Below are 12064 nucleotides of genomic sequence, written 5' to 3' on the forward strand. Positions count from 1 at the left end.
TCTCCAGCCCAGGGGTCCATTCATTTAATACTCTGATAGCATGAGAATTTGTTTTTAAAATATCTTCTCGTCGTGAGTTCAAATCTCAGCAACCACATGGTGACCCACAACCATCGGTAACGAGATCTGACGCCCTCTTCTGGGGTGTCTGAAGACAGCTTCAGTGTACTTATATATAATAAATAAATCTTTAAAAAAATAAAAATAAAATGTCTTCTTTTCTATCAACATAGCTACAGTGGGTGTGTGTCAGAACTCAGTTGAAGAACGGAGGTACCGGAGGAGATCTTGAGTGCTTATGAGAAAGCTCCAAGAAAGCAAGGCACGAATCTTGGAACCTCCGTGTCTTCAGAGCACAGTGCTGGTCTTAGAACATGTTTCCGTGCCCCTCCCGGGGATAGCAGTGCATTTACCTCAGCTGTTGTTATTCACACAGCTCTATAGAAAAACATGTTTTCCCCATGTACGGCTTGCCCGTGTGATGGGACACTACTCAGGTGACTCTTCTTACCCTCCGAGTATAAGTTGTCTGATGCTCTGAATAAAGTCAGCTAGTGCGTGAGACTTTGGCTCTGCCTCATTTTTAGGCTCCTGCTCTCCCAGGTCCACACCGCCATCTAGAACATCTAGAATGGTAAACAGATGTGTTCCCCATGATGACTGTGCTGGTGATTTTGTGGGTGTTCATGTCTTTGACATGGGGCCAAGAACATGGCTCAGTAGGTGAAGGGGCTTGCCACCAAGCCTGATGATCTGAGTTCAAAGTCCTGGATGGTGGAAGGAGAGGATCAAGAGAGCCCCACAAACCATCCTATGACCGCCACATTCGTGACATGCAACACAGGGGGGCATGCATGCACAACTGCATGTATATATGAATGCATGCACACATAAACAAGTATACATATTTTAAATATCTATTAATTTTCCACTTCAAAAAGTACATCTTGGTGTATGCCAATCAGCTTTGCCCAAAGGAAGCATTTAGGAGTCCACACATACACACACACACTCACACACTCTTATACCACACACACACTCATACACATGCTCACACACACACACATAGACACCCCCCCACATCTCTCTCTCTCTCTCTCTCTCTCTCTCTCTCTCTCTCTCTCACACACACACACACACACACACACACACTTCTCCTTGCAGTCTGTAAGGACTCCTAAGACATAATAAGGAACTCAGCCACTGGCCTGCACCAGTCACCCCCAAACTTAGTTATACCGAGCTGTGTAGCTAATGCGTATACACTACCCTTTAGACACAGGATGGTCAGATTGTGGCCAATCTTGCAAAATACCTGGCATCTTTCCCACTTCCTGGAGTTTGGGCCAAGGCAACCAGGCATCTGGTGCCCACAGATCCCTGGGCAAGCTCCTGTTAGCTCCAGCCCCAGGGCCCTGCAGAGCCTGCCTGGTTCCTGCAGCTGCCTGTTGCACCTGCCTGTTCCCTGTCCTCTGTTCCTGGCTGAGCTGGCAACATGCCCAGTGTTCCTTAGAGGCCATCTGCCTCCACATCTGCATCCCTGCCAGTGTCTGGGCTCCTTCGGGGCTGAGCTGGTTCAGCTCCCTGCTTGCGGTGAGCAGCTCTTAGCCAGGTCTGACCCCTTAGCACTCGGAACAAAGGAGCCCATCTTGCTTGTTTGTGCTGCCGCTACTTCCCCCACAGGTAGGACCCTCCCCCTTTATGCTTGGCTTAGAGACCATGGCGCCTTGGAGAGTTAGCAAGGTTGTGGCAAAGTCCCTGGGTGCCCATGGGTAGCAGACAAAGGAAGGCCGGGGTACTGGGGTGGGGTATGACTGGCTGGACCCTTGCAGACAGTCCAAGTGCCCTTTCAACCTCCTCACGTTTACCAGAAGACTTCTTTTCCTTCGAATGCCTTGGCTGGCTCTGTGGAAACTGGCACTTAGAATAGCTCCTCTGGATCTGGGAGGGGACAGCACTTAGGGCCCAGCTTCCCCAGAGCACAACAGGCCACCTCCCTTCCCATCCTGCAAACAATTAGTAATCTGGGAAAAGGCTCTGTAGGAGTTCCTGGACTGTTTGTTCTTATTTGTGGTTGATGGGACTGGAAATCGTTCTACACTGCACTAGACCTCAAAACAAAAACAAACACACACACACAAAAACAAAAAACAAAACAAATAAACAACACTCTGCAGAAACCTTCCAATTAGAGGAGTGATGTGTGTTAGTGCACAGGTACCATAGGTTTCTTTGTACCTCAAACAAATACCAGGCAAGGTTTCTCCCTGTAGCCCAGGCTAGCCTCAAACTCATGAAAATGTTCCTTCCTCAGTCTTCTGAGTACTGTGTGTATTACAGGCATGAGACACCATTTGCAGCTTAATTCATGCTATTTGTATTTCTAGACACACTCAACCACACCCCAGCACCCCAGCCTTCCTTCACCTACTACCCAGGCATTTATGTACTGGCCCCAGCAACCAGGACGCTAATGCCACTGGTCACAGAAGCCTTGGTATGGGTTATGTACTGGCCTCAGTGCCCCTGAAAGTCACATGTGGGGTGCAGCACCCCTTGAAGTCACACACCAGCACAATGCCTCTCTGACCTACCCGTGCCTCATTAACTTCATATCTCTATCCTGGTCAGGCTAGGTCTCAGTTTATTGGATCATGACCTCCTAACACAGATCTTGACGCCTACGGTGGCCTTAACAACCCCAGAAGCTCCCCACATCCCTTAGAAAAGGCTCTGAGACCTGCGGGTTTATTAAAGTGTAAATTCTGCACTCTCTGGCATGCTGGCCTTCTCCAAGCTGCCAGTGCCTGTGACTCCAGAGACACACCTCATCCTGATCCAGCAGCGTCTTCATCTGCTCTGTTTACTGATCTGCCCCCAGACCCTGGAGCAGTGTCTAGAACAAGATTGAGTCTCAGGAAGTGCTGAGAGACTAAAAACTGCCCTGCACTCTCTGTGGTCATAGAAGATTTCATGTTCACTATATTCTGTCTTTGATATTTATTTATTTGTTTGTGTGTTTGCTTGTTTAATGTATGTGAGTACACTGTAGCTGTCTTCAGACACTCCAGAAAAGGGCATCAGACCCCATTACAGATGGTTGTGAGCTACCATGTGGTTGCTGGGAATTGAACTCAGGACCTCTGGAAGAGCAGTCAGTGCCCTTAACCGCTGAGCCATCTCTGCAGCCCGCTTTGGTACCTATTTAGGTTGAGATGTTTGACTCCTTCACTTTAGGTTCGATGTGGTTCCCCTGGATGGCTGGGCTTCTCCCTTTCCCTCTGACAGACATTCAGCACAGCAGTGATTTAAAGACTCTGGAGGATTCTGGCAGCACCAGCCTCATTGAACCACAGGTCTCCAAAGGATTTTCTAAAGATCTGTTCTTGAGATACCCTTAAAGCCTACTGCCTTGTGGGAATATCTTTTTCTTTTAAGAAGACAGATAATGAGTTTATTGTAAATGTATAGCATGTAAGTAACTTTCTAAATCACACCACCATAAGATGGATAGCAAGTTTATTGTAAATGTATAGCATTTAAGTGACTTTCTAAATCATGCCACTTGGAAGTGGGTGATGAGTTTATTGTAAATGTATAGAATTTAAGTTACTTTCTTTTTTTTAATTAGATATTTTATTTATTTACATTTCAAATATTATCCCCTTTCTGGTTTCCCCTCCAAAACCACCCTATCTCATCCTCCCTTCCCCCTGTTCATCAACCCACCCACTTCCCTGTCTTGTTATTCCCCTATACTGGGCATGGAGCTTTCTCAGGACCAAGGGCCTCTCCTCCCTTTGATGTCTAACAAGTCCATCCTCTGCTGCCTATGCATCTGGAGCCATGGGTCCCTCCATGTGTACTCTGGTTGGTGGTTTAGTCCCTGGGAGCTCTGGTGTACTGGTTGGTTCATACTGTTGTTACTCCTGTAGGGCTGCCAGCTCCTTCAGCTCCTTGGGTTCTTTCTTTAGCTTCTTCAATGGGGACCTTGTGCTCAGTCCAATGGTTGGCTGGGAGGGAAATATCTTTAGTGGGCCCAAATCCTGTTTGCTGAGTGTTTGTACAGGAGCAATCCACCCCCTCCTTGTGGATGTGTTGTGCCCGTTTGTTTTTCCGAAACCCACAGCAGGACAGGAGGGTGAGGCCCGAGCCCAGTTCCAAGCAAGCCCTTTTAGAGGCAAGCAAACAAGCAAGGGGGTATCCAGCTTCTGGATACCACGCATCTGATTGGGGGGCAATTATGGAATGTGTGCTGGGAGCCAAGCCATAAGCTTATATAAGTAGACATCTTTAGGTACAACTGTGACTTCTGCTTTCCTCATGATGGGTGGTTGTTAGGGAGTGACCTGGGGACTAGTGCTAGGTGTGGGCTTATTGGCTAATTCAAATTCAACCTTAGGTCAGGTTCTCTAAGATGGAGCCAAAACCCAAGATGGAGTCGGTGTGGTCTTTCAGACGCAGGTTCCTAAATTCTCTTCCCTGTTAGCAAGCTAGCAAGCAAGGTTCCTCCACGGTCGCTGCTTCAGGTCCTGCTTCAGTGTCTTCCAATGGTGGACTGTGATCGGACATATAAACCAAAGAAACTCTTTCCTTCTCAAGCTACTTTTGGTTAAGACACGCCTTGTCTGTTCATTCATTTCCTGTAGCTATCCTACCCCACCCCCACCCCACTGCTTCCCCCAGCGAACTTCACTCAGTCTGCCAAAAAAATGAGCTAATTGTCAACCATGTCTTGCTAAGGAAACAGCCTTCAAGTGCCTTCCTGGGTGAGGAGGGGTTGATTTCCATCACTCTCATCCTCCCTCCCTCCTTCCCTTCTGCCTCTGTTTTTGCAGCTAGGGATCAAGCTGGTAGCCTTAACCGTACTATACGTACAATGTAAGCACTCTACTGTGGACTTGTGTAAGTCCTACCACTGAGCTATGTAAGCACTTCGCCATTGACTGCTATATTCCTGGTTCTCAAAATATTTTTAAATAATGCATTAATAATCTTTAAAAGACTTCCTTTCCCCTACCGCTGCTATGCCCGGTGCTCAGTTTTTTTTGTCACCTTGACACAAGCTAGAGTAATCTTAGGAAGAGGAACATCAACTGAGAAACTGCCTCCGTCACGTCACCTGTGGGCAAGACTGCTGATCATTCTGAGTTTAGCACTGGTGTGGGAGGGCCCAACTCACTGAGGGGGGCGCCCCTCCTGAGTAGGTGGTCTTGGGTGGTATAAGAAAGCGGACGAGCAAACTATGAGCTGCCAGCCAGTAAGCAGGGTCCCTCCATGGTCTCTGCTTCGGTTCTGGCCTTGACTCTTCCAGTGATGGACTGTGATCAGACATGCAAGCCAAAGAAGCTCTTTCCTTCCCAAGTTGCTTTTGGTCATGGCATCTTTATTGAAACAACAGGAACATAAATAAGACACGCCCTGTCTGCTCGCCTGGTTTTTTGCAGCCCCTCTCTGGCTTCCTATAGCAGCCTTCATGCAGAACTTTGGCAGGGATGGGTGGGGTAGGAGAACATCTCTGCCCTTGCTGCAGGGCTGGGACATGCCCACAACAGAACCCAAGCTGTCTGCAGGCCCACCAGAACCCCAACTGAGAGACCGCCTCCGTCCATCTCATCACCTGTGTGCAAGTCTGTAGCGTATTTTCTTAATGATTGAGGCGGGGAGGGCTCAGCTCACTGGGGTCTGAAACAGGCCGGAGCTTGAGTCTTTCCTGGCTGTGTGGCGAAGTCCTGTTCTGCACCTGCTGACTCTGTTTCCCTCCACCTGAGCCACCCAGTCCTTGGTCCGTAACCACCTCCGATGGAGGGTTGGGCCCAGGCCATCTATCCACGGTATTTCTTCAGGTAAGTTAGTTCTCACTGGGTCTGTGGGTCTTTTCCTAGACTCTTAATTTCCAGGGACCAGAGACTGCAAGGGAAAGAGGGGGAGGAGGGAAGGGAGGGGGAGAAGGGGAGGAGGAGGAGTTGCAGGCAGGCACCAGGACGGTGGCGGGAGGAAGGGAGGTGTAGGAGATGGAGGGGGCAGAGGGCTGGTGGACAGAAAAGGGAGAAGAAGAGGTAGAAAGGCGCGAGGCTGGAGTGGAGGAGAGCGAACACAGCTGCACTTCTTGTAACTGCTGGGCCTCGGAAACCTAATCAGCAGGCAGGAGGAGCCTGCAGCACTGCCCTCCCAGTGGAGGGTACTTCAGGAATGCAGCCGCTCCCACCGCCTGTGCCAGGCCCTCTGGCTCTGCTGGATACCACAGGTTAGCTGAGGGCATCATTGGTATCTGCTGCTGGCAGGCAATTTGGGGGCCCAGGAGCTGGGTTAAGAGTCTAGCTGATCTAAGAGGGAAGCTATCCGCACAGCCGGGGACTCTGGGGTTTGGGGCTGGGACTCTGGTCTGGTTTCATGTGGCACAGGCCACCTCTTCATTGGTGCTTCATCCTTTTCCACACCAGTCTACCGCTGCTCTCTTCTGTTTCTGCCCCTCATGTTATCTTTTTGTTAACAGACCCAAATCCTTTTAAGCGGTAAGTCCCAGACCACCACCTTTCCAGTCCTACTGCATTTATTTCAGTTTCTAAACTTTTCCGGGAAATGTTTGAAAGAACCAGGGAGTGCTTCCCACCTGAGGGGGAGAAAGAGCTCAGGGGTTTTAGAGTTGTTGGAGCCATCGTGCGCGAGCGCTGAGCTGACTTCCACCGAGCAACACTCCCCAGCCCCTCCACAGCAAGCCCGACACAGCGAAAGCCAGGTCCGTCTGGGAAAACAGGAAACCTGGTGCAGGCTGTGGCTCCGGCCGCTTAGGCATGGGCTCTTCTGGGAGGCAGCCTGACCCTGGAGCCCTGGAGGGATGCCGGGCATTGTTCCTGGAGGGCAGAGGGTGGGGGAGATTTACATGGTGACCCTTGGCTATGGGATTAAGGGATTAGGTCAGAGTGGGGCTGTGGGGACTCCTAATGGTCCTTTCAGAACCCCTGAACCCTGGTGATAGCTTCTGACCTTCACAGAGACACTTTTGGAGAGTCAGTTTGGTTAGTAATAGTAGTAGTAGTAGTAGTAATAGTAATAATAATAACAATAACAACAACAATAATAAATCTGCCTTCTTTCTGAAAGACTGCTGTCCCTTCTCCTCCATAAGGCCTGCTGCCCTGCAGTGGTCACCCGTTCATCCTCCAGTACCCGCCGCTGCTAGCCAGTGTTGAATGGCTAGTGCCGCTGTCGTTGTGTTAGGGTGACTTGGTTTACTCCTGCTTCTGAATTTTCTTCTGATAAGGAACTCCAGGCTTTGAAATGGTTTGTGGGAGGCATTTTTGTTTGTTTTTATTGAGGCAGAGTCTTAAAAGCAACTAAAGGTCTCTGTGACTCCGGGCTGTGACCATTTTAGATTGTTGTTTCTTTGTCTACAGCGTGGTGCGGTGGTAAATAAAATCAGAACCTGGTGACTAAGCAGTGCCTGGCTTTGCCTCTACAGGATCTGCCCTCAGGGGAATCTCCTAGGCTGGTCTCACTCCCCCATCCCCAACCCCACCCCAGCTCAAATGACCCTTCTACCTCAGCTTCCTCAGTACCCAAGACTATAGACCCAGGCTGTCACACTTAACCCAGAGGATAGACTTCACTCAAGATTTCTGGCCCCATAGATAGCAAGGCCATAAAGAAGAACCTTGCTGGGTCTTGTCCTCCAGGCTGGGGTATCTCTTCCCATGGTGCAGCTCAGAGGACCGTCTGTTGTCCATCAATGCCTGCACCTTCTCAGCTGACTAAGTGGAACTATGAGGACCTGGGTCAGCAATTTCCGCCAAGACAGGCCTGGGAAGCAGGAGAACATTTGAAAATGAGGGGCAACATGGTGGGTGGGTGGGCAGAAAGTAACCTGATGGTGTGCTGAGGTGTATGGGGAGGGCAGTCCTGGGACAGACAGGAGCATTAAACAGTTGAAGAGTCCCTGTCAGCTGACTCAATGGCGCCCTCAGAACCGCCCTATGGTTTTTAAATGAGGACAGTTTTCACAGAGGGGATCTGAGGACCTTCTAATAGACTCAGTCTATTAGGTTGTTGTCTTTGCTCTCTCTAACCAGGCAAAGCCTTATGTCTTACACCACACCAGAGGCCACCTCTTTCCAGTGTGAGCCAGACACTAGCATCCTGTGAGTGAAAGGCACAGCCCTGCTTGGCCGTCTTCCCCCTCGTGGGCCTGGGCTTGGTCATCTCCCACAGTGGCTAACCTGGTAGCAGTGGTTAATTAACAGCCGGGAACTGTCTTGGCACAGGATGGTAGCATCTTGTTGACAGGATGAGGGGCAGAGGAGATGGTGCAGTAATTGTCTGCATATGTGAAATCTGTCATATGTGAAATGCCTTTTATCTCCAAAATCTGATGTGGAAATGCTTGTATCTGGGGATTTCAGACACCCCTGTCTTCTTGTCTTGGGTTGAGTATTGGCTGGTTCTGTGTGTCAACTTGACACAGGCTGGAGTTATCACAGAGAAGGGAGCTTCAGTTGAGATCCAGCTGTGGGCATTTTCTCAATTAGTGATCAAAGGGAAAGGGCCCCTTGTGGGTGGTACCATCCCTGGGCTGGTAGTCTTGGGTTCTATAAGAAAGCAAGCTGAGCAAGCCAGGGGAAGCAAGCCAGTAAAGAACATCCCTCCATGGCCTCTGCATCAGCTCCTGCTTCCTGCCCTGCTTGAGTTCCTGTCCTGACTTCCTTTGGTGATGAACAGCAGTATGGAAATGTAAGCTGAATAAACCCTTTCCTCCCCAACTTGCTTCTTGGTCATGATGATTGTGCAGGAATAGAAACCCTGACTAAGACAGGGTGTTTTTTACTTCCTTCTTTTTTATGCCACACTGAATATTCAGATGTATTTATAAAAGACACTTTGGGTAGGACTCTCCTTTTCCCTGTATTTCTGGTGGGAGTCTATTAACTCCGGTCCAGGTAGTCAGAAAGGAATGCTCATATGCCCTGTCTAGAAACCATGCAACTTTTCTAACTTCATCTTAACCTGGGAACTGTGGACAGAAATGCTGGCGGCCTGACCTTGCTCCTGTCTCTGGGTTTTTATTATGGAATACTCCAGGGGAAAGCCAGGCTAAGGAAGGGACTGGTATAAAGGGCTGTCAGGGATATAATGGGTGACAGCATAATTTCAAGGGCTAGGCCTTTGGCCAGCTGTTTTTGCAGTCGTAGCTCTTTAGCAGGGCCAAGTGCCACCAGCCTAGGATGTCATGCTAGTGTACCAACACAGAGGACATGGCCCAGGGTGCTGTGGGCTGGTACCACTCGAAGTGCAAGAAGTTTCAGCAGAAAGGTCCACCCAGATCTCAGGCATGCTGGGTCATTATTAGTTGTTTGGAAGGTAGTTCGTGTGTGTGATGCAGTCAGGTAAATGGAGAAAGCAAAACCCTTGAGGTGGAGAAAGCACCCACCGGGTTCACTCCAGGGCCGGTTACCACCTGCTAAGCCAGGATGTGCTCACTTAGTACCTCTGCAGACACCCACTGTGAGGTAAGACCAGGTGGTACAGGCCCATCCTACTGCAGGAGGCCCCAGCCTCCTTGGCTTGCTCCTGAGGTTGCGTGCATGTGTGTATGTGTGTGTGTGTGTATGTGTGTGTGTGTGTGTGTGTGTGTGTGTGTGTGTGATGTGTGCTCTTGGTAGGGCTGTGTGCACTGTGGAGAAGCAAGGGGCTGCTCCAAGGCCTTCCATGCTCTGTCAAGGGTGCTCTGTGCACTGCAACTGGAGCTTTGAAGAAAAGGGCCTTTGCCTCCTGCTGGCCCGCCTCACATCTCACAGGCCCGAGCTATCCAGGGTCAGTTCCACTCAGACTGCCTCACAGAAGAAAGTGGAACTGTGGTTTCTTTCTCTCTGCTCATTCCACTTCCCCAGATCCCTGTTCTTCAGCTCCCAGGTTACCCACTTACCAGCCACCGACCCAGGGCTTACTCAGGGCCAACTGAGTCCACTCCCCAAACACCTCGGGGCCTCCTGTCCTGGGTGGCGTTCCCATACCCCATCCCAGATTCTCCTTGTCTCCTGACCCTCTGGAATGTGGCATTTTATAAAGTCTGTATGTACCATGGCTTATCTTATGTCTGGTGGCCTCTTATCCCAAGACAAAAAGCTTCCATTGAAGGTACGAGATTGCCTCTTGTTCCTGGCAGTGAGTCTGGGATCTGAAGGCATCTGCACACAATGAAAACTCAGGTGGGGGATGGGAACCTGGGCATGAATGGGAATAGCAGAGGGGTGACTGGGAGAGCGAACACGTGAGGCGTTTCTGCAGCTGACATTGAAGTAAGCCCATAGGGCGAGATGAGGCAGGTACAAGGGTCCTGTGGACTCTGGGCATAAACCATCCTCTCAGGCAAGAGTGGGGAATCAGAGGAGGAAGGGGCTATGAACCCATATCTGAGACCAGGACTTGCAAAGCCTGGTCAACAAGCGCTCCATGTTCTACCAGCCCTTGGGGACCTTGGAAGCAGTGAGGACAGAGGTAGAGAGGGTAACCCTTGCCAGCTCCTGGGAGTCAGCGATTGCTGTGCTGGGAAATGGGTAGATCTGGCCTCTCTGTGGGGACGAAGGCTGGGTTAGGAGGAGATTCTCAGGAGGAACCTGTCAGGCCTGGCCTGGGAAGCGTGAGGAGGCTGAGCAGGGATGAACAGGGCCTCTGGAAATGGGTCTTGCTCCTGGTGGTGTGCCCTTGCTGGGTCAGGTAAAAATGACTTTCTCAGCACAGCTGAGTCACGAGGAATGTGAGAAGCCATCTGTGGTGCTTTTAAGATTTATGTCTCGAGTGTGTAACTATCCTTGGGTGTCATAACCTTGACTTGTGCTAAGCTTCACCGGTGGGTTCCAAGGCGTGCGAAGTCTTCAAATGAGAACCTACCAGAGCGTGAAGATCTGCCCACTCAGGCTGCCGGCCATTTTGTTTATTTATTTATTTTTGAGACAATGTTTCTCTGTGTAGCCCTAGACTCTGTAGATCAGGCTCACCTTGTCTCTCACACATTTATCTGTCTCTGAGAGCTGAAGTTAAAGGCATGCTCCACCATGCCTGACTCCAGTGGCCATCTGAAAGGAGGTATACTTGGGGAGGCAGGCTGCTTCCTGGTGGTGCAGGTACTGTGACACCGGAGTACACACACTTGTAGGTACCGTTGACTTGTAGGACTCTGGAGGAGGATGAGGCCACCAGACTTCCCTTCCTCTCCCCTTGTGCTTGCAGTGATGTGGTCAGATGCTTGGCTAGGTCAGTTTGAATATGCTCTTCTCTCTGGGCTTTGGCCGTAGTCTGTTTCAGGTGTGGGTGTGTATTGACTAGGGGTGACAGGTGGCGGCCAATGGAAAAGCTGCCCAGACCATCAGGGTAGAGCCAGGCTCAAGGTGGTACAGAGGAGGGCAGAGCCCTTTTCTCTGAGAGCTGCACAGCTCCTGAAGTTGTCCAGAGGAGAGCTTTATGGTGCTTGGCTTTGTCTGATGAAGGCTGGAGAAGGATACGGAGAGCTTTATGGTGCTTGGCTTTGTCTGATGAAGGCTGGAGAAGGATATGCAGTGGTATTTCCTCTCGTGTTCTCTACCTGTGACTTCATTCCAACGTCTCCTATTCCAAAGCGGCTGCAGGGCTTGGCTACTGTATTTGTATCGCAGGCAGGAGGTGGGACAGAGGCCTAGCTGCAGCTCCCTGCAGTGCTCGAGCCCAACAGCCTGCTGAGCTGTAGCATGTACAGAACTCCATCTCACAGCCTGAGGCTGCAGATGCAACTTTCTGGCCAGGTGGGTAGGTCTACACCCAGGAGGCCAACAGCTGACAGAAGAGGTCCAGCATCTGGGGCACAGCTGCCCCTGACTCTTATGGCATTTGTGTTTGCAACCTGTGAAACCTGTCTCTCCTTGGACGCAAGATGGATGAAGACAAACCACTCTCCAGCCTCAGGCAGCGACCCCTGGCTTTGCTCAGGACCATCAAGGAGGAACGAGTGGGTAGGCTGCTCGCCTGCCTAGTTCAGTCCGGGTTTTCCCTGTGTTGGTAGAGAACAGGCCTGGAGCTCACACTTCTGGAGCATAGT

The 12064-nt window shown here is 50.4% G+C and overlaps 1 protein-coding gene across 1 annotated transcript in view; it reads left to right on the forward strand.

Moving 5' to 3' along the window:
• The first annotated feature begins 5995 nt into the window (after positions 1 to 5995).
• The window catches only part of Tmem255b (transmembrane protein 255B), a 32289-nt gene continuing 26220 nt past the window's right edge, over positions 5996 to 12064 (forward strand). Inside the window, exon 1 of the mRNA XM_052162653.1 lies at positions 5996 to 6247. Coding sequence (XP_052018613.1) covers positions 6193 to 6247 — 55 coding nt within the window. The 5' untranslated portion in view covers positions 5996 to 6192. The remainder of the gene's footprint in view (positions 6248 to 12064) is intronic.

The sequence above is a fragment of the Apodemus sylvaticus genome, chromosome 18, assembly GCF_947179515.1.
Source record: "Apodemus sylvaticus chromosome 18, mApoSyl1.1, whole genome shotgun sequence".
Classification (NCBI taxonomy): domain Eukaryota; kingdom Metazoa; phylum Chordata; class Mammalia; order Rodentia; family Muridae; genus Apodemus; species Apodemus sylvaticus.